The sequence below is a fragment of the Rhineura floridana genome, chromosome 14 (genome assembly GCF_030035675.1).
Source record: "Rhineura floridana isolate rRhiFlo1 chromosome 14, rRhiFlo1.hap2, whole genome shotgun sequence".
NCBI classification, from domain to species: Eukaryota; Metazoa; Chordata; class Lepidosauria; order Squamata; family Rhineuridae; genus Rhineura; species Rhineura floridana.
Genome location: NC_084493.1, coordinates 35,326,378 through 35,345,735, shown reverse-complemented (window position 1 = coordinate 35,345,735; position 19,358 = coordinate 35,326,378). Strand labels below are relative to the sequence as shown.

Below are 19,358 nucleotides of genomic sequence, written 5' to 3'. Positions count from 1 at the left end.
TAAGTCTTGAAAGTGACTTTAATGAAACAAAGTTATTTTACTTACTTAGCAAAATTTATATTTATATACACTTAGAGGTAAATCTCCAAGTGGTTTACAAAACAAAAGAGTTAAAAACAAGTAATTAAAACATATTTAATCAATAAAAGCAACTACTGAAAGTTAGCTATGTCTGTCAGCTTCAGTAGGTCTACTCTGAGTAGGGTTAGTATTGAACACCACCCATAATTATCCATTTAGGCTGCTTTCACACATGGGGCTAATAGCGCTAGTTTAACGGATTAAAAAGGTAGCGCTTCATTCCGGATTTCAAAAATCCCTTTCACACTGCAGTACCTGTTATACCGGCATTTTGCGCAACAGTCTTTCACACAGGTCTTCACCTACCGGTTTGAGGCCTGTTCTTTCAGTGCGTGGGGGGGGGGGGTTGAAGGAGGCGTGATCGCGATTGTGATCAGCTGAGAGGTGCAATAGCGCAGCAGCAGAGGGTCTGGTTAAACAGCAGCAGCTAGGCTGCTCTCCAGGAGCAGCTGGGATCGGCTGGGAGGCGCGGCGGTGGCAGTTGGTAAGGGCGGGAATGCACTGCATGCTGGGATGGCTGTCACGTGAGCAGCGGCAGTAGCGCAAAACTCCCGCAATCTTCCAGGTTCCCAGCCTGCTATCGGAATTTTTCAGGTATCATTTATTGCGGAATTTAGTGCTAAACTTCCACTACATTCCACCAGAATTCCGGAGCTACCCGTTATGTTGTGTGAAAGCTCAAATTTTATGCACAAATTAACAGGAAATAAATCGTCAGAATAACGGAATAAAGTGCAGTGTGAAAGCACCCGTAGACTGAGCTGAGTTTCAACACATAGGTTTCCAGATTTCATTCTCCATTAAAGACTCCATTTATCTGAACATAACAGACATGAAAACATGGAGAACTGTATTGGTAATGATGTTAATCATGATTTTTTTACTGGACATAAGAGCCATGATGGGTCATCCCAAATGTTCATTTAGTCCAGCACCCTGTTTCCAGCAGTGGCAGTCAAAATGCTACTGGAAAGCTGCTGTGCAGGCAACAGCCTTCCCATTTTTTCCACCTCCGTTGTCTGATATTAAAATGTATACTGCCTCTAAACATGGAGGTGCTCTCTAGCTCTCATATCCAGCAACCATTGATAGACCTGTCATCCCTGAATGTATCCAATTCCCTGGTAAAGTCATTTAAGTGGCAGTGAATTCCATAAATGAATAATAAGTTGCATGAAAAATGTTTCTTCTTCTGTCTGTTCTGAATCATGTGGCGGTTTCATTGGATGACCCCAAGTTCTAGTATTATGAGAGGGAGAAATGCCTTTCTCAATGTCCCTACTCCGTTAGTTACCCACTTAAACTAAAAAGTACCAAATGCTGTAACTTTTCCCTGTTGGGAGGATGCTTCAGTCCCTTAATCACACACACACTCATTTCAGTTTAAGAAATACCAATGTATTTCACCTGAACTTCAATATCAAGTCTTTCTAGATCTATATTTTAGGAGAAAGAGAGAGGAAAATGTCTGTCCATGCCATTAATAATCTTGTAAACCATTGTTATGTCCCACCAGTTACGTCCTCTTTGCCCCCTCCCCAAGATCTTTCTTAGAAGATTTTGAAGTCTCTTTTAAGTGTGGCTAGCACATGATTGTATGCTTCCTTCCAGATTTATGAGCATGAAATTAATTCATGTGCCAAAAATCACATGTTCTCTTAAACGTACTTTTTGCTTTTTTACACAAAATTTAGTTTAACTTCTTGAATGACAGAATTTAATAAAGTATTGGATTTCCATTTACTTTTAAATAGAAAACCTTTGATCACTTCCGAAAGACAATTGTTTCTCCTGCCAAGTTGGTAGGGAAAATAGTAACATAATAAAAGACTGAATGAAACTGTCTGGAAATCAGAAATAAGCACTAAATGTGTTGCTCTCTTCCCCCTCTTTAGGAACTTTCTGCAGCTCTGAAGTCTGCTCTGTCTGGCCACCTGGAGACTGTTATCCTTGGCCTCTTGAAGACACCAGCTCAGTATGATGCTTCTGAACTGAAAGCATCCATGAAGGTAAGTGAAATCAAGAACCAAAAAGGCTAATCTTTGATGCCTGGCTCTGTCACTTGAGATTAAATGCTTCTCAGTACCTCCGTTCTCAAAGCTGAGTCTAGCCTCCTACTCAGAATCAGGATGCTCCCTGTGGTTCAGCTCCTAGAGGTGAACACATGCAATCCAGATCACATTGTGAGCAGAGATGGGGAACCTGGTGCCATCCAGGTAGTCGTCATCGTCTTCTTCTTCTTCTTCTTCTGTTTGTTAAACCACTTATAGATTTTATTATAATAAAATGGTATATAAGTTTTGTTATAAAAAAAATGTTGCTGGACTTTGTCATCCCAGCACAACCAGCCAACAGTAAGGGATGATGGGAATTGCAGTTCATCTGGAGGGCCAAACGTTACCTGCCCGTAGACACCCTGATCTAGAGAGAGATCCATTTTCTTTCCTTATCCAGAAACTGTACCAAGATGCCAGTTACTGTGATGCCTGCTGTGTCTGTGTTGTGCTAGAGTCCCCTTGCACAGTTTGGATCTTACTGTCCCTTGCCTACAGCAAAGGATGGAACGATCTGTCAATTTTGGTTCTCTCAGTTTCTCATTTATTCAGTCTTCAATTCAGTTCTCCACATTTCTGCAGCAATTTACATTTTTTTTTAGAAACAAATCCTTATGAAAATTCTTCAGCATTTTACTGTGAATTTCTCCTAATTAACACATTTTTGTAGGCGGTTTTGATTAGTGCACAAAGTTTTGCAAGCAATTTCTCCTGCTATAATGTGTTTTGTATGCTATTTTCACGAGTATATTAATTTCATGCACTTTCCCCTAATAAATGCATTTTAGTAAACATTGATTGGTGAACTGCATTGCAAAATTTGGATGCATGCAGATTTAGATGTTTGGCTGTGTTTCGGTTCTCAGATTGTTTTGAATGTGATAGATTCGGCTTTACATGCAAACTGAATCTAATTTCTCCCTACCCACAACCCAAGCTCCCAGTAAGTTTCTGCACCGCAGAGTTGGCCACTATTCCTCCCCACCCCTGCATGCCAGAAAGTCTTCAAATGTTGCTGAATCCAGAGTATTTTTGGATACAGTTTGGAGTGTGTGAGGAACCTCTGTTTGTGTTGCTGTTAACATTAATATTTTAAAAGAGAATGATCTGCTGGTGATGCTAATAGCAAACCCAAGCGCCAGAGCGATGAGAGAGTTCACTCAATAAGTGAACTGAAATGCTACAAAGTTTGCACTTGTCCAAGTTTTGTGATGCATTTTACCTACAAAAAATGTCTATCTCAAGGGAAGATTTGCACAACAGTGTGCATATTAGTGAAAGTAGTATGCAAAAATGTATATTATTAGGGAAACGCGTGCAAAAATGTGTAAACTAGGCAAAAGTATGTAGAAAAATAGGTATATTCAGAGAAATATGCATGAAAAGTCATACAAATTTTTCACATAACTTCTTTTTTAAAAAAATCTCAAAACTGATGCAGAAATGGGACAAACTGAATTTAAACGTGAAAAAATGAGAAATCAAGAGATCCCACCACCAATGATTCAAGCCAGTCATTTCTGCTAAGAACCTTTGGTTGTCAGCTAGACTGTATACACAATTCCACAACGTGGTAAAGATCAACTGTTGCCTTCCAGCGTATGATCTATTTGGGGTGGAAATGTTTTAGTCTTGCAACAGAGGCAGTACTTTTGATTTTTAGATCCCTAAACTTCATTTAGACTCTAGGATAGGTGGAGTAGAGCGCTTGCTGCTTCTGCTTTTTCTGTTTGCTTTATCCAATGGTGCCCTCTGCCGTTTTAGATCAGTACAGGTGCTAAATGTCATTTTTAACGTCATAGTTTCTCCCGCTGCGTTGTGTTCTGAGGGTTTATACAGCTCTCCAGCCCAGAATCTTTACACCACTGGTCTTGTAGCGGTGTCATAACTTGTGTCTCAAGAGCTTTGCTCAAATGTTTCTAACCCTGTTTCACACATTTACGGGGCCCAGCAATCCTCTTTGCATGGCGGAGGGATGAGCGTGTGCCCTTCTGCAGCACCTTGCACTCAGTGGCATATAGGAGGGTCAAGCCCCCATTTTATCCTCACAACAACTTTGTTGGTTAGCCAGGGAGATGCTGACTGGCCCGAAGTCAGCAGCTGAGTAGGGGTTTGAACCTGAGTTTCCCCAGTCCTAGTCCCACTACACCACACTAGCTTTCTATCTGAAAACAAAAAACAGCTTCTCCCAGTGTGGTGTAGTGGTTAAGGTGCTGGACTACGACCTGGGAGGCCAGGGTTCGAATCCCCACACAGCCATGAAGCTCTCTGGGTGACCTTGGGCCAGTCACTGCCTCTCAGCCTCAGAGGAAGGCAATGGCAAACCCCCTCTGAATGCCGCTTACCATGAAAACCCTCTTCATCGGGTCACCGTGAGTTGGAATCGACTTGAAGGCAGCCCATTTTGTTTTTCATTCTGGGCTGGAGAGCAAGCCATGGAAAAACAGATGTTTCTGTGGAAAGCAGGGGGAGGGGCTTCCATGCCAGAGTTGTGGAAGCTTTTGCACTTCCTTACAGGCTGGAAAACACAGTCTTTATTATTGCAGCACCATCACAACATGAGTGGCTTGGTGACGTAAGTAAATGGACAGGCCCCCGCCTGATGGAGTTCAGTCTCCGAAAGTTGGTAATGGGGGAGGGGGAAGAAAACTAGCAATTTCAGGGCAAAAGTGAAGCCACAGCTTTCCCCCCTGATATCTACCTTTCTACAAGCTCATCATGCATACCCTCCATGTACCCACACTACAGCTCAGCGACAATATTAGCATGTGACCAGCTCAGTCTATTGCAAGGGTTGAGGAACCTGTCCCAGCTCCCACCATCTGTGAACACTGGCTATGCTGGCTGGGAATGATGGGAGTTGGAGTCCAACAACCTCTGGAGGGGACCACATTGGCTCCCCCTGTGTATGTTGCTCATCCTGGAATGTTTTTAGAGGGGGCATTTTCTTTTCATTGCTGACTGGGGTCCTCAAGCCACATTGTAATGCAAAACCAAGCAAATTAGATGAGTTACTTTATTGAAAGCGTTCCGTTATCAATTATGCATCTAATTCTAAAGTCAAAGGTTGCCTTACTCTTGTTTTTCGTTAAAGAGACACATGAAATAAGTCTTGTTAATTATGTTCTTTTCTTAAAAGTTCCCCAGCATCCCGTGCAGCCAAAACTGCTTTATAAATGTTGCAACTGAACTGAAATTAATGATCTGTTTTCAGCCCTTGGCAGGGAGCGTTTTGATTGAACTCTTAGGGAGGGTCATCTGAGTTCCCAAAGAGTTTAATTAACACCTGACACCTTTTCATGTGGATTAGTAATTTTCTTATTGTGTTAACAGCTTCATAATTGATTTACACTTTACACCCAGTTAATTCAACTTTTAGTTCAAAGCTGTACTTCCGTATTCAGTTTTATGTGCTCACCATGCAGATGATTAAATCTTAAACTTTGATCATAAAAAAAATCAGACTTTGAAATATGTATTTTTAATATATGTCCCTTGAACTCATCTAGCTTATTCAAAATGTATGAAATCTGAATATTAGTCTGTCGTGCAAAATATATTTTTGGTCTTTAGGATTAGCAGAAACAATAAAATGTCTTTGCCTATTTTTAAAAGGCTGTTGACTTCTGCTTTTTGCCCAAACACCAACAGGATGCAATGTGTGTGGCTTTGCACATGTTACATAGTAAAAATATGTAATGTTCCTTTCTGCTTGTCCTTTCCAAAGAGATGGCTAAAAGCAGAGGGTGGGTTTCGGGTTATTCCAGGATATAATTAAAGAAGGGGTTCTCTAGTGCTGTCTTTCAGAATTTATTTTCAGCTTCAGTGCCTGTGACGTAGCATTTGTGTTGGTTTCTCCAAACATGACACAATTATGCAACAAAGACAGCAAACGAGAGCAGTGTTCTGAAACTGATGGTTAAAAGCAGTTCAAGTAGAATATTTCTCTTACACAGAGCCGGCCCTACTATTTGGCAGACTGAGGAAACCGCTTTAGGTGACAGATATTGGGAACTAGCATTCCCCTAAACTGGCCTGCTGCCCTCAAGTTCTGCCGAGAGCCAGTGTTGCAGTGACATTCAACTGCCAGGCTGTGTGGCTTCTGTATGTGGAAGGGGGGCGCCATCTTGTCCTTTGCCTCATGCAGCAAAATGTCTTGGCTGACCCTGCTCTGTCATCATTTTCCTTTTCCTTACAAGCAGAAACAACACCTTTTAGTTAAAACTGAGTCTCACCGAGTTAATGTACATAGCAAAATATCCATTTCCACTTGCCTTTCAGGGTCTGGGAACTGACGAAGACACGCTCATTGAGATCATCTGTTCGCGGACAAATCAGGAACTGAGTTTAATCAACAAAGCCTACAGGGAAAGTAAGGATGGGTTGTTGAAACCCAGCTTATCCTTGGAAATAAATTGCTCTCGAGTGCTTGAGAATTGGCTTAATGATCTCCGGATTGATGATTCCAGTTACCCCAAGCATTTTGTGGTAATATGGAGGAGTTCAGAAACTCACTTGCAATAGCAGAGGTAACATCAGGGAGGTCCAAGACTATGGTCTGAAGGCACATAGGGCTGCTACCTTGCTGAAGCTAAGCAGGTCTGTGTTTGGTCAGTGCCTGGATGGGAGACTGCCTGTGAACCACATGTAAGCCTCTTTGGGTTCCATGATGGAAGAAAGGCAGAATATAAATGTAAGAAAATAAATTTGGGGTGGACTTTTTTTCAGGCAAAGCCTAAAAGTGGTACTGAGATGTATGAAAGGAAAAATGTAAAATGTCCAAAGGACAAGGAGAGATGGTGCTGATCTAGTGGTGGCCACATCAATTGACTTTTAAAATTAATGTTTACGAGGGATATTGAGGAGCGCTATTGGGGCTTTTAATGTCATCTAAAATGAGTGGGGCATGAGTGGGTTGATGATGGATTGTGGACCTTTGCCTCTTCAGCAAGGCAGACAGTGAGCCCCTCACAGGGTCAAGAGGGTCTAGTGGAGTTGGGGAGACAGGAAGGGACACTAGAATCCATGGGAAGAGACCAAGAGTCCTGTGAACCCTGGATCACAGGAAGTGCTCTTCACTTTTTGAGACCTTCATAGACATTGCCTGAGTACAGTCCCCCCACCTAAAAAAAATCATGAAAGCTAGGTACTTGATTTTACTCTGTCTCTCTCTCTCCCATGCGGTCAAATTCTGCACTGGGAACTGGTATGCAGAATGCACTCATAAGAGATTTTTAAATACTAAGCAATTTATAAATGCTTTTACATAAATAAATAAGCCCAACGTTTACTTTTGGCAACTTAGCTTAACTTCCAGAGGGTCAGTGGTGGATATGGGTAGAATTACAAAGTCAATCTAGAAGCAAAAACAATCCAGAGTCTCATGAGATACCTTATGGTCTGTTAGTGTTTAAGGTACTGCAAGACTATTTGTTGTTTGATTTTTGACTGAGACTGCCATACTTCATTTTTTTTAAACAATTAGAAGACTGAAACTAAACGTTCAGGTCAATCATAATGGCAAAATTAGTTTGTCACTATGAAAAGAAGCCTGTGTGAGCTTCAGACTTGAGTTGCCCCTCCAGTTTCATTCTAGTTTAACTAACCACAGTTAAAACAAGCCAGTTTCCCGAGTTCAGATGTAATGGAGAACTGTGGTTTGAAAGTGAAAGCAGAATTTTTGCAATTTCCTCCTTTTGTGTGTGGAGTGGAGGGGGAGTGAAAGTATCTGACTTCTCTTTTGAACTGCTGTTTCCTGTTACGTCTGAACTCAGGAAACTCATTTCTTCTAACTGTGGCTAGTTAAAACAAATGTGTAACAACAAGCCATGATTTCTTATTACATCTGAATTGGGCTTCTGAGTGTTAGTATGTAGAACTCGAAGTTCAGAAATCAGTAATAGACTACTGACTTCAGCTTAAAGGATGCTTTTTATTTTTAAGTGTACAAGACTGAGCTGGAAAAAGACATCATCTCAGACACATCTGGAGATTTCCGCAAGTTGATGGTTGCTCTAGCCAAGGTAAGAATTTCCTGGTCTTGCTATCTTTTTCCTCTGCTTATTTTAGCCTAATACATCTGATGACTGTTTGCCTCCAGTCATGACTGTGGCATGTATCTGAAAGGGATGTCACAAAAATGTTCGAGACTGTATTGGAAATTGGATCTTACACAGCGATCGTAAGGATCTGCGTCAGCCTTGAGAGCCAGTCACTATAATGGCAACCCCCCCAGCAACATTACATACATAATCTGAAAAACAAGTGATGATGATGATACATAATAAATGGTACAAAAGGTGAAACACTGAAAATACAAATACACTCAAATGTCCACAGCTCATAACTGGTTTATGATATTATTGTTGTTTAAATTTATATCCCACCCTTCCTCCAAAAAGGATCCCAAGAGTGGCAAACAGCAAGTGATAAAACATTTTAAAAACAATTCCAATGCAGATGCAGACTGGGAAAGGTCGCTACTTAAAAGGCTTGTTGGAAGAGGAAGGTCTTCAGTAGGCACCGATATATCAAAGTTGATGCTCCTCGTGGCTGTAAAGTTCCTCTTGATCCATCACTGAATATTCTTAAGAATATTCTTAATATTCTGAATAGGATTAGTTTCCTAACTGCCTTATATGAGTCAGGCCGCTGGTCCACCTAGCTCAGGATTGTCTAAACTAACCGGCAATGGCACTCCACAGGTTCAGATGGGGGACGTTCCAAGCCCTACTTGGACATGCTGAGGACTGAACCTGGGGCCTTCTGCATGCAAGGCAGATGTTCTCTCTCTCTGTATGTCTCTCTCTCTCTCCCTCTCTCTGTCTCTCTCTCTCTCAAATCGATCCTGGACCAGGACATGATTGTGTGTGGGGGACAGATGTTTACCTAGTGTGTGTTTTCTTCTTTAAAAGGGGAGGCGAAATGAGGACGCTTCTGTGGTTGATTATGAGCTGATTGACCAAGATGCCAGGGTAAGTAACGCTGAATTGCTACAGTGGACCTCTTTTCATCTCTTGTTGAGGGCCTATTGAAAAAACTGTTCCCCCTGCCTATCCCCCTCTGTGCATCCAAAGTGTCAACTGTCATGTGATAGCCGTTGTTTAAGCTTAACATGCAAACTCAGGTTTATTGCTACTTATTCATTGTTGTTGTTTTCAAATAAGAATATAAGAACCCTGCTGGACTGGGCCAGCAGTCCATCTTGTGCAGCACAGTGGCCAATTATATGCCCATGACAGGAACTCCACAAGCAAGGCATGAAGGCAGTAGGCTTCCCCTGCTGTTTCACACCCTCCAGCAACTGATATTGAGAGATAAACTGCCTCTAAACAGGGAGGTTCAATTTAATTATCATGGCTAATAGCCATTGATAGCGTTAGTCTCCATAATGTGTCTAATCTCCATGTAATGCCATCTTAAGCAAGTGGCCATTGCCACATCTTGTGGCAGTGAATCCCACAGGCTAATGATTCATTTTGTTGGAAAATAGCTAATTTTGTCTGTCTTGAATCAATTTCATTAGATGGGACTGAGTTCTAGTTTGATGGGAGCAACAAACAAATTAACAAAATTATACTATGCATAATTTTATAAACCTCAAACATGTTTGTGTTGCCCTTTGGCTTCTTATCTCCACTAATCCATGAAAACCTAAACACTTTAGCTTCGAAAATATAATAGAATTAGAAACCAAACTCTGAAGGCAAATTTTGGGTGGACGCGATGATTTGTCTGTCTTATCACAGGGTATCTGGTCACTGTTTCCAAGAGTCACTCTCGATGTTGAATCGAGTGGTACCATTTTCAGCTACAGGTCTTCATGTGTGAATGTTCCACATGAAAACAAATTCCCTGCATGTAGAAAACTTGTGCCATGGAAGACACACACCTTGAGATGCTATTTGTCAGTGTGCATTCAGAAATGTCATCATCCTTAATCTTCTGTTAGCAGCTAGGGTAACATGAAGTGAGAAATTAACAAATATGTTTTATGGATAAAATGGTCAAATAGTGCAAATTGCCCTTTTCCCCCTTAAATGGCATGCATGATGATGATTAATTCAATAAATATGTTACTTATTGCCAAAATAAGTTTCTAAGCAGTTTATGTCACATACTGGAGTCTTTTACTTTTAATTTGTAATAGTTAATCGATATCTAGATATCCAGGAAAATCCTTTACTGCTCAGTTCTACTGAACTTCTCAACTGTCTGCGGTTCTCATGTGTTCCAAAAAGCATTTGACCCACGGCAAGCCCTTGTGGATAGCCAGACTATAAATCAACATCACAACACCACCAATGTGATCAATACAGTAGAGTGAAAACGATCTGTAAGTGACTGGGATGCTTGGGAAGAAGAGAATTAGGAGCTTTGTAGCTTTGCCAGGGCTGGATAGCTGACAGATTTTTCTTTTTTCATTCCATCCACAGGACCTGTATGATGCTGGTGTGAAGAGGAAGGGAACCGATGTTCCCAAGTGGATCAACATCATGACTGAGAGGAGCATCCCCCACCTTCAGAAAGGTAATGTGCGACTCCAGGCCGCTGCAGAGGTGTCTCTCTCTCTCTCACACAGGCTGTGGAAGAAGCCCCCATGTGCACAGGCCCCATTGTATAAGCTTCTTTTCACTCGATGGTCGTTCTCCCTGTTAGCCAGGCAGGAACTGGAGGAGAAGCAAAGCGTACGCTCCTCCACTGAGCCATATCTCCATGGCTGGACCCATAGCTCACTGGTTGAGCACATGCTTTGCATGGAGGAGATCCCAGGTCCAGTCAATAGCATCTCCAGTTAAAAGGGTCAGGTAACAGGTGTTGGGAAAGACCTTGGACTGAGAAGAGCAGTTGCTGTTCATAGCAGACAGTACTGGACTCGATGGGCAAAGCCTGATATGCTATGAGGCAGCTCCCTGTGGTCCATGGGATTACTTCATCCACACACTCTCCAAAGCACGGTTTTGAATCGGCTTCTGGACTGTTGAGAGTAATGTGAAGAGCAACCTGCATGTCTCGTCATTAAGGATACCAAGCCAGGACGATGGGGTGGTTTTGAGTTGCTACTCAAGAGTTTCTTCCTATAGTCTTTCCAACAATTAGTATTTAGTATGCTAGTATTTTTGTAGTTTAATATGCTTAAATTGTTTCTTTGTGGCTTATTGAATATTGATGTTTTATTGTTGTGAACCGCCCAGAGAGCTTCGGCTATGGGGCGGTATAGAAATTTAATAAATAAATAAATAAATAAACAATGAAAAGCAGAGGTTGCAAAGCAGCTGGGTATCTGGAGTCAAACAAATTGTTTTCTTTCTTGGGAATCTTGCACCATTATGGTAGTACAAAAAGCAAAGGTAGCCAGGTTAGCCCATTGGAAAAATTCAGTCAACGTTGGGGCAATACTTCTATTAAGCCAAGCAAAGTAGGACAAATTGGTGTGCAAGCTTTCTAGTTTTCCAGAATGAAAGTTAATCAACACAACTGTTTTAGGTTCATTCATTTCAGGGCCTCTATTCTGAGTAGGACCAGCACGGGATGCCACCATTAGTTATAGTCTCCATGTGGGAGAAGGTAGCAGACACCCACGTGAGGATCTCTTTGGTGCTTTGCAGGTTTCAGGTTGCACCTGAGGCTACTGAAAAGGAGGAACACACAATGGTTGGGAATGTATAATCAAGCTGTTTGTTACCCAGAGTGGTCCCTGAATGTACAGTACATGTTCTTGGACTTTTACCTACACCAAATAGCAGCTCTGACAGTCTGTTTCCATTTCCTAACCTTGACAGTGTTTGAGAGGTACAAGAGCTACAGCCCTTACGATATGCTGGAGAGCATCAAGAAGGAAGTGAAAGGGGATCTGGAAAATGCCTTCCTGAATCTCGGTAAGTCAATGGACAGAGACAAGAACATAAGAAGAGCCTGCTGGATCAGACCAGAGGCTCATCTAGTCCAGCATCCTGTACTCACAGTGGCCAACCAGATGCCCATAATGGGAAGTGCCCAAGCGCGCTCCTCCTGCTGTTTCCAGCAACTGGTATCCAGAAGCATGCTGTCTATGACTGTGGAGGCGTACATAGCCATCATGGCGAGTAGCCATTGATAGCCTTTTCCTCCATTCATTTATGTAATCCTCCTTTAAAGCCAGCCAATATGGTGACCCTCTCTGCCTCTAGTGGGAGCAAATTCCATAGTTTAACTATGCGCTGTGTGAAGACATACTTCCTTTTCTCTGTCCTGAATCTTCCACCATTCAGCTTCACTGAAGGTCCCTGACTTCTAGTGCTATGAGTGAGGGAGAAAAACTTTTCTCTATCCACTTTCGCCATGCCATACATAAGAATATTTGACTATCCAGAGCTGTTGATGAAGAATAGGAGTTGAATGCTGCCATCATGCCTTTGATAATGAAGTTTGCATGGGCCTCAGTAGTGTACGAGCCAGGACTAAAATTGGTACCAAGTGTGCTGAATGAGAGTGCATGTGGGGTTTTTTTTTTGCAAGATTTATACCTCAGTATAAATAGAGGTTCCCAGTGATGAAAACATGGAATATTGAGTAACATGACTCATATTTTGAAGCGTAAGGTCAAATAAACGATGTGGGCTATTCATACAGCAATTTGTTGAAAAAGGAACTGGGCACCAAATTCAGCATCATAAAAACACGCAAGACAGTGATAACTGCAAGATCACCACCTATTGTCCAACTACTGAGGAATAGATCTTGCAAAAAAAAAAAATCACATGCACCCTTATTCAGCACACTTGGTACCAATTCACCATTTTTGGTGGCATGGCTTGTGTACTGCAGGCTGGTCACTTTGAGCAGTGCATTGCTGGAGGTGGTTGACTGAAGGGAGTGCCCCCCTCCCAAAATATGCACCTCATAAGAAGAATCTACTAGTTTAGCATCCTGCTTCAAACAGAGACTTGCTAGATGTTTCTGGGAAGAATGCAATCAGGGTATGAAGGCAATCTTTATTCCTAGCAACTGATGTTTAGAGGTACGCTTCCTTTGAACATGGGAGTTCTATATAACCCTCATAGCAAGTAGCCATTCTCCATGAATTTGACTAATCCCCTTTTAAAGGCATCCAAATTAGTGGCCATCAGAACATCTTGTGACTTCCACAAATTTATGATGTGTTGTGTGAAGAAGGTCTTCCTTTTGTCTGTTCTCTTGCCAGTCAAGTTAACTGGGTGACTTTTAAACACAGGCTTGGAAACAGACTTTTCTTATTGAAACTGAAGTGCTTGTTCTGGGACAATATTGGATCTCCAAAATAATCCAATCAGGGACATTGTTCCAGCAGAGAAAGAGTTCAGTCTATGGCAGCCAGTTATTTGGGCCTGAGTGTCCTAGGTCAAGTTCAGATGTATTAATTTTAATACATATTTTTCATATGTTTGAAAACTGGGAATGTTTTCTTTTAATTAAAACAACATTTGAACATGAGCACAAATGGTGTGTGTGTTGGCAAGTGGGAGATATTTGCTTTTTTAATTACACAAACAAACTTTTAAAATGTAATATTTTCACTGCAGATGTGAACATAATCCATTACCAAAATTCCTGTTGGAATTCAAATGGAGCAGAACCAAAGGGGAATGTCAAATAAATAATGGGGTGGAACTGAGGGAATCCATTCATCCCTAATGCTGAGACCCCAACTAGATATTAAAACTTTAAATTTGGGTTTTACAGTGTCTTGTATCTTAGAATCATAGAATTGCAGAGTTGGAAGGGGCCTATAAGCCATTGAGTCCAGCCCCCTGCTCAATACAGGAATCTTGGCAATGTTGCACAGCAGTCCTCTCTGATTATACTTCCAAAATGTCTATAGCTTTTATTTGCTGCATGTTTTAACCCCAAGCTGATATTTTCTCCTCTACAGTTCAGTGCATTCAGAACAAGCAGCTGTACTTTGCTGACCGACTGTATGACTCGATGAAGGTAGAGTATCTGTACACAGATGAGGGGCACAATCTCCATTGAGAGGAATGAGAGCTGTACAAGAGTGTGCCCATTCCATGGTGCTGTGCGTTTCCCATTCATCTCAGTGGGGTTTGTGTCAGAGGACCCCAGAGGTCTGTGCCTCACTTCAATGTCCCTCTTTTCTTTATAGCTGATTGGCAGTTTAACTGGTGGCTATCCCTCATTAAGCTTGAGCAATATCCTGATGGTCATTCCTGCCTGGTGTTCATCAAGGTTATAAAGAGGGGTAGATTAGTTTTATAAATAAAGAAATGGCTTGAGGAAAAGAACTCGTGTGCAACTCATACTGCCAATCAGTCGAAACCTATGAGTGAAATTGAAGAGGTCAGAATGGAAAGGTGTCTGTAAAGGTTTCAAGCTCACCACTGAAAGAACAAACAGTGATTTGAAGAGATCTACTAACATGACAATGAGCATTTTTTTAAAGCTTCATGCAGCTTCTCTTTCGGTTTCAACCCAATCACGTGTACAACTTTGGACTTCAGCTCACATCATCCCTGATCATTGGCCATGCTGGCTGGGGCTGGTGGGAGGTGGAATCCAGACAATATCTGGAGGTTGCCATGTTGGGGAAGGTGGCCTGAATTGGGAACATAAATAAATTGAAATAATTTTAATTTCACTGTATTACCTGCCTTTCACCATAAGGTCCCAGGGCAGGTTAAGACAATCTAAAATACAATATTAAAAATAGTCACAAGAATAGGGTGGGACCTCTGTCTATCTAATCTATATGGATATACACTGTTGATGCATTGAAGATTCCCCCATCCCACATGCAGGACAGCTTATTGTATGCAGTTAGAGCTGAATCAGGGTTATTTTCTGTTAGGTTAGGAACGTAAGAGGTGGTGAATGTGTTAAATTCCATCAAGTTAAACCAATATAGTGATTGACTGAAGCTGCAATCTGACACCCACTTAGCCACGAGAAAGCTTCACTGAACTCTATGGGACTTACTTCTGAGTAGGCATGCATAGGATTGAACTAGGTAATTAAGGGTTAATTAATGGTTAATTAATTAATTGCTAGGTAATTAATGGTGGAACTGAGAGCCAAAGGCACCCTTTGCATATCTGTCTGGAAGTTTATTTAGGGAATATTAAATAGCCTTTCATTATTTTATTTATATATTATTTAAGATATTTCCAAGCTGGCCTTCACTTCCTGATCCCAGAGTGGGCTGCAATCACAATGAGGACTAGGGGTTTTGTTTGTTAAATTCAAGATCATTGGTTGTTTTATTTATTAAAGTATTTATGACATACCTTTCCATTTTTGCAAACAACTACAGCCTTCAAATCAAATGCAAAATATAAAAAAGCTGAAAATAAAAAGCTAAAGATATTAGCAACACTTGGTTATAATGGTAGCCAAGTTTCCAACTCATGGCAAGCCAAAGGTCTGCTAGAAAAACACAGCCTTGACCAACCATCTAAATGCCTCAGGGAATGAGAATTACATGGGTGTCACCACTGAAAAGGCCCTGAGAAGGTCCATGTGATCACCCAGCCAACTTGAGATACAGTGGGCACATGGAGCATGATCTCCAACAAAGACCTTAATGTTGGGGTAGGCTTGACTGGGAGAAGATGGTCCTTTCTAGTACCCAAATACATCAAGATGAGCGCTTCTAGCTTCTGGCTCATTTGACTCTCATGTTTCTACTGGTATCTCAAAAAGACAACTAGATGGAGGTTTTGGTAATACACTAACTAATCTATATAAAATTAACTGACTTATCAGTTAGGAGCAGGTGACAGTACAATTAAGAGTTCTTTTAATTGTCAGCCTTACAAATATTAGGACAGAGTTGGACAATATTCCCATGCCTTGTTCTTTGCTTTTTACCATTTCTTCTGAATTGGGGCTGCCTCCCACCTTCCTCTTCCATTCCACCCTTCTCTGGGTGGGAAGGCCGGCTGGTTTACCTGGCACCATCAGAGCTAGGCAGCTGTCAGTTTTATGCCCCACAATGAGATCTGCCTGGCTCCAATCAGAATGAAGTGGCTGTTCTGGGCCTTTCCAACCAGTGGAGAAGAGGCAGCGTGTTGGAATATTATCTGGAAGATGGAATTGTATTTTAAGGAGGATTAGGTTTGGTGCACCCCACTTGTTTCTGGCATGCCTAGGGATCTTTTTGCACTTAGAACTGGTTAATGTCAGTCTGTAATACTTACTGTTTTGTAAAAATGCTCTGAAATAATCTCTGACCAGCATTTCCCAGGCAGTGCATGGAAAAGATGACCATTTAGCTCTTTCCCAGGAATAAGCTCACTGCTCTCCCAGGCATCACATTATGATGACCTGGCATCAGGAGAGATAGCTGGTCAGCTTTCTATCTTGGTTGTCTGCCTTGTGAAAATGTCAACATCATTGCAAGCACCGAGAAATGATCTAATTAGCAGGTGCAGTCAATTAGCTCTAATAGTATAAAAAGTCCTGCAAAACTGTCCCGTATTGGGACTCAGTGCAGGCCAGCTCCTAGAAACGGTGCTGCGTAGCACAGCACGATGGGTCCAGCGCTGTTGTTCTGGAGGGTACCCTGACAGCAGCAGGGACATAAGGAACATTGCTTTACTGTCTTTGTGTGCTTCTCTTTAGTGCTTTCGCTTTAGTAGTCAATAATTACTTTGTGGTCTTTGTATATCTTTCCCTTTAATGCTTTTCAGAATTGCTAATAAATCTGTGACTTTCACTCTTTTGTGTGAGTTATCTTCAGACCCACAAAGAACCGAACCCTTTTGGCATAATAAATTGTCTCTGGCAAGACAGGCAGGATGGTACCAGTGGCAGCAGCACGTGGGCAGCGGTGGTAGGGGGGGATACTTAGCAGGGAAAGCATTGGCCCACGGGGCCCTGCCAGGCCATGTGGGCCCCCAGCACTTTCTTGCCTATGTTGGGTGTTGCTGCTAGGCCTGTACTGGGTTGTCATATAATTAAATCTGTCCCAGAAACCATACCCGTTTTCTCTCTGGGTTCTGAGATGGGAACGGACCCAAGTGGGGCTTGACTGTGCTATTCCTTCTGCCGTTTGCAAATGACCCTGAGGCCTTTTTGATCCTGAATAATTTGATGTCCACTTTTTAAAAAACTATTTAAAATCCTGCCCCCCCCAAAATACAATTGCAAACAATAAAGTTTAATTGTACAAAAATAATTGTACAAAAAAGAATTGCAAACAATAACTTTTAATTGTACAAAAAATAATTTTCAGGGCAAAGGAACCCGAGACAAGGTTTTGATCAGGATTATGGTCTCCCGCAGTGAGGTTGACATGCTGAAAATTAAGAGCGAATTCAAGAGGAAATATGGGAAGTCCCTGTATTACTTCATCCAGGTGAGTGACCATGTTGCTCTGCCTCTGAGGCAGAGGGCATCCTTTGCAGGCAGGAGGCCCCACCTTCAGTTCTTGGCATCTGTCGGTTAATATATCCTAGGAAGGGATCCTGGAGATCCACAACTAGTCACAGTAGACAGTATTGGGCTATGTGAACCGATGAGTGGGGCCTGCAACAAAATATTGCAGCATGGTGTGCTTCTGTTCAGGACTCCAGCCGCTCTACTCCACCTCTTTTCCATCCCTGCAGTCAGCATTCCATGGCCACTGAACATGCTCAGCCCTCATTCCGCTGTCTTGAGGGTCACCTGCCCCCTTAGGGCTTTCCCCTCCAGATGTTTGGATGGTGATGATTTATTAAATTTATATCCTGCCCTTCTTCCAAAGAAGCCCAATACAAGGTTTTGTACTTTGCACAACTTGCTGGTATAAATTCTTGGATTTAAAAGCACACGTGGGGAGTTTTGAAAAATGGCCAAACGATTGATGCCTACATCAGGTATAGGGAATCTTTGGCCTTCCAGAAGTTGCTGAACTATGACTCCCATCATCCCTGGCCATTGGCCATGCTTGTTAGGGCTGATGGGAGTTGTAGTTCAGCAACATTTGGAGGATCAAAGGTTCCTCACTCCTGGCCTACATGGAGTATTGAGTGGCATAGGCTATGTGTATGTGTGTGGTCTTCCTTATTTTTTTTGTACCATTTTTGGGTTCTGATGACCCTGACTATGTAGGAGGGTTAAGGTTTAATTTATGCTTGACTTCTCTCTTTTTTTGTCCCCTTGTAGCAAGACACAAAGGGAGACTACCAGCGGGCGCTCCTGAACCTGTGTGGAGGAGAAGAGTGAAAACTGCGATGGGAATAGAAAATGTTCCTGCCCTGAAATGTGCTTTTCCCTTGCTTCCTTCCTGTCCCAGTCTCCTTTGCAGAACTAGGCCCACTGACACAATAGCCTTGCTAACTCAACTTCCATATTCTATGTATGCCAGATTGATACTGTTGGCTGCTTTTGTATAGTTCCCCTTCCTTGGTGCTGCCGTTGCTTGGCTTTTACCCAAGTAGCTAATCTCAGCAGAAGTAATCAAGGCCAGAGAAGTTAACATTCCAAAGAGAGAAACAGAGGCGAGCTTTAACATGTGTGGTGGAAGATTCTGCCTCTTTTTGTGTGCATTACGTTCCAGTTAGAAATACAAATAAAATGGAGCTTTGACTTTAAGAGAGCCTTTTTTGCTTCTTGTGCATTCTTCAGGAGGATGAGCAGCAGCGCACGTCTGCCTCTCTGTGTAACAACAACCCTGTGGGGTTCATATCACCCTTGTACACTCTGTCTTTTTGCTCTTTATATCCCTCCCTTACCTGGGTCTCTCAGTGGTGTCCCATCCAAAGTATAGGACGTTGGGCCCAATGATCTATAGGACCCTGCAGAGTTGCGTAGCGGAACGGAGAGATTTGAGCGAGCTTGTGTGTGTGTGTGTTTGAATCTTTGCTGAGATTCTACCTTCCCTGCAAATTAGTGAGACAGAGGCTTTAAGCTTTAAAATAAGAAATAACTACTTTATTCTGGAAGTACATGCTTGATAGGAAAGAGTCCTATATCTAGCTAACTAGCTAAGTTGGAGCAACGAGCACTGAGCCCAGTATTCGCCTCATGCTGGTGGAGAGGGAGAGACAAAGGAAAGATGTCTGCTCCCCTCTCGAGAAAGAAGACTGGAAGGAGGGAAGGAGCTGAGATCAACATCCTTTGCATATCAGTCTAGCAGGAAGGAAGAGACAGCAGGAGGTCAAAGGACAGGTATAGCCTAGCAACCAAGAGGTCTCCTCTCTAGCTACGCCTTTAGCCCCATGCAGCCTCAACCCACAAGTTGGAGTTGAACCTCATACATTCCAACAC

General features: G+C 42.2%; 1 protein-coding gene across 2 annotated transcripts in view; it reads left to right on the top strand.

Annotated features, from left to right (window-relative positions):
* The window catches only part of ANXA2 (annexin A2), a 43,743-nt gene extending 25,060 nt beyond the window's left edge, over positions 1–18,683 (top strand). For both annotated transcript variants that reach the window (XM_061594811.1, XM_061594810.1), the window contains exons 6-14: positions 1,977–2,090; positions 6,417–6,507; positions 8,079–8,158; positions 9,050–9,109; positions 10,571–10,664; positions 11,918–12,013; positions 14,026–14,084; positions 17,344–17,466; positions 18,255–18,683. In XM_061594811.1, the coding sequence (XP_061450795.1) occupies positions 1,977–2,090; positions 6,417–6,507; positions 8,079–8,158; positions 9,050–9,109; positions 10,571–10,664; positions 11,918–12,013; positions 14,026–14,084; positions 17,344–17,466; positions 18,255–18,314 (777 nt within the window). In that variant the 3' untranslated portion in view covers positions 18,315–18,683. The remainder of the gene's footprint in view (positions 1–1,976; positions 2,091–6,416; positions 6,508–8,078; positions 8,159–9,049; positions 9,110–10,570; positions 10,665–11,917; positions 12,014–14,025; positions 14,085–17,343; positions 17,467–18,254) is intronic.
* Positions 18,684–19,358: the final 675 nt, after the last annotated feature.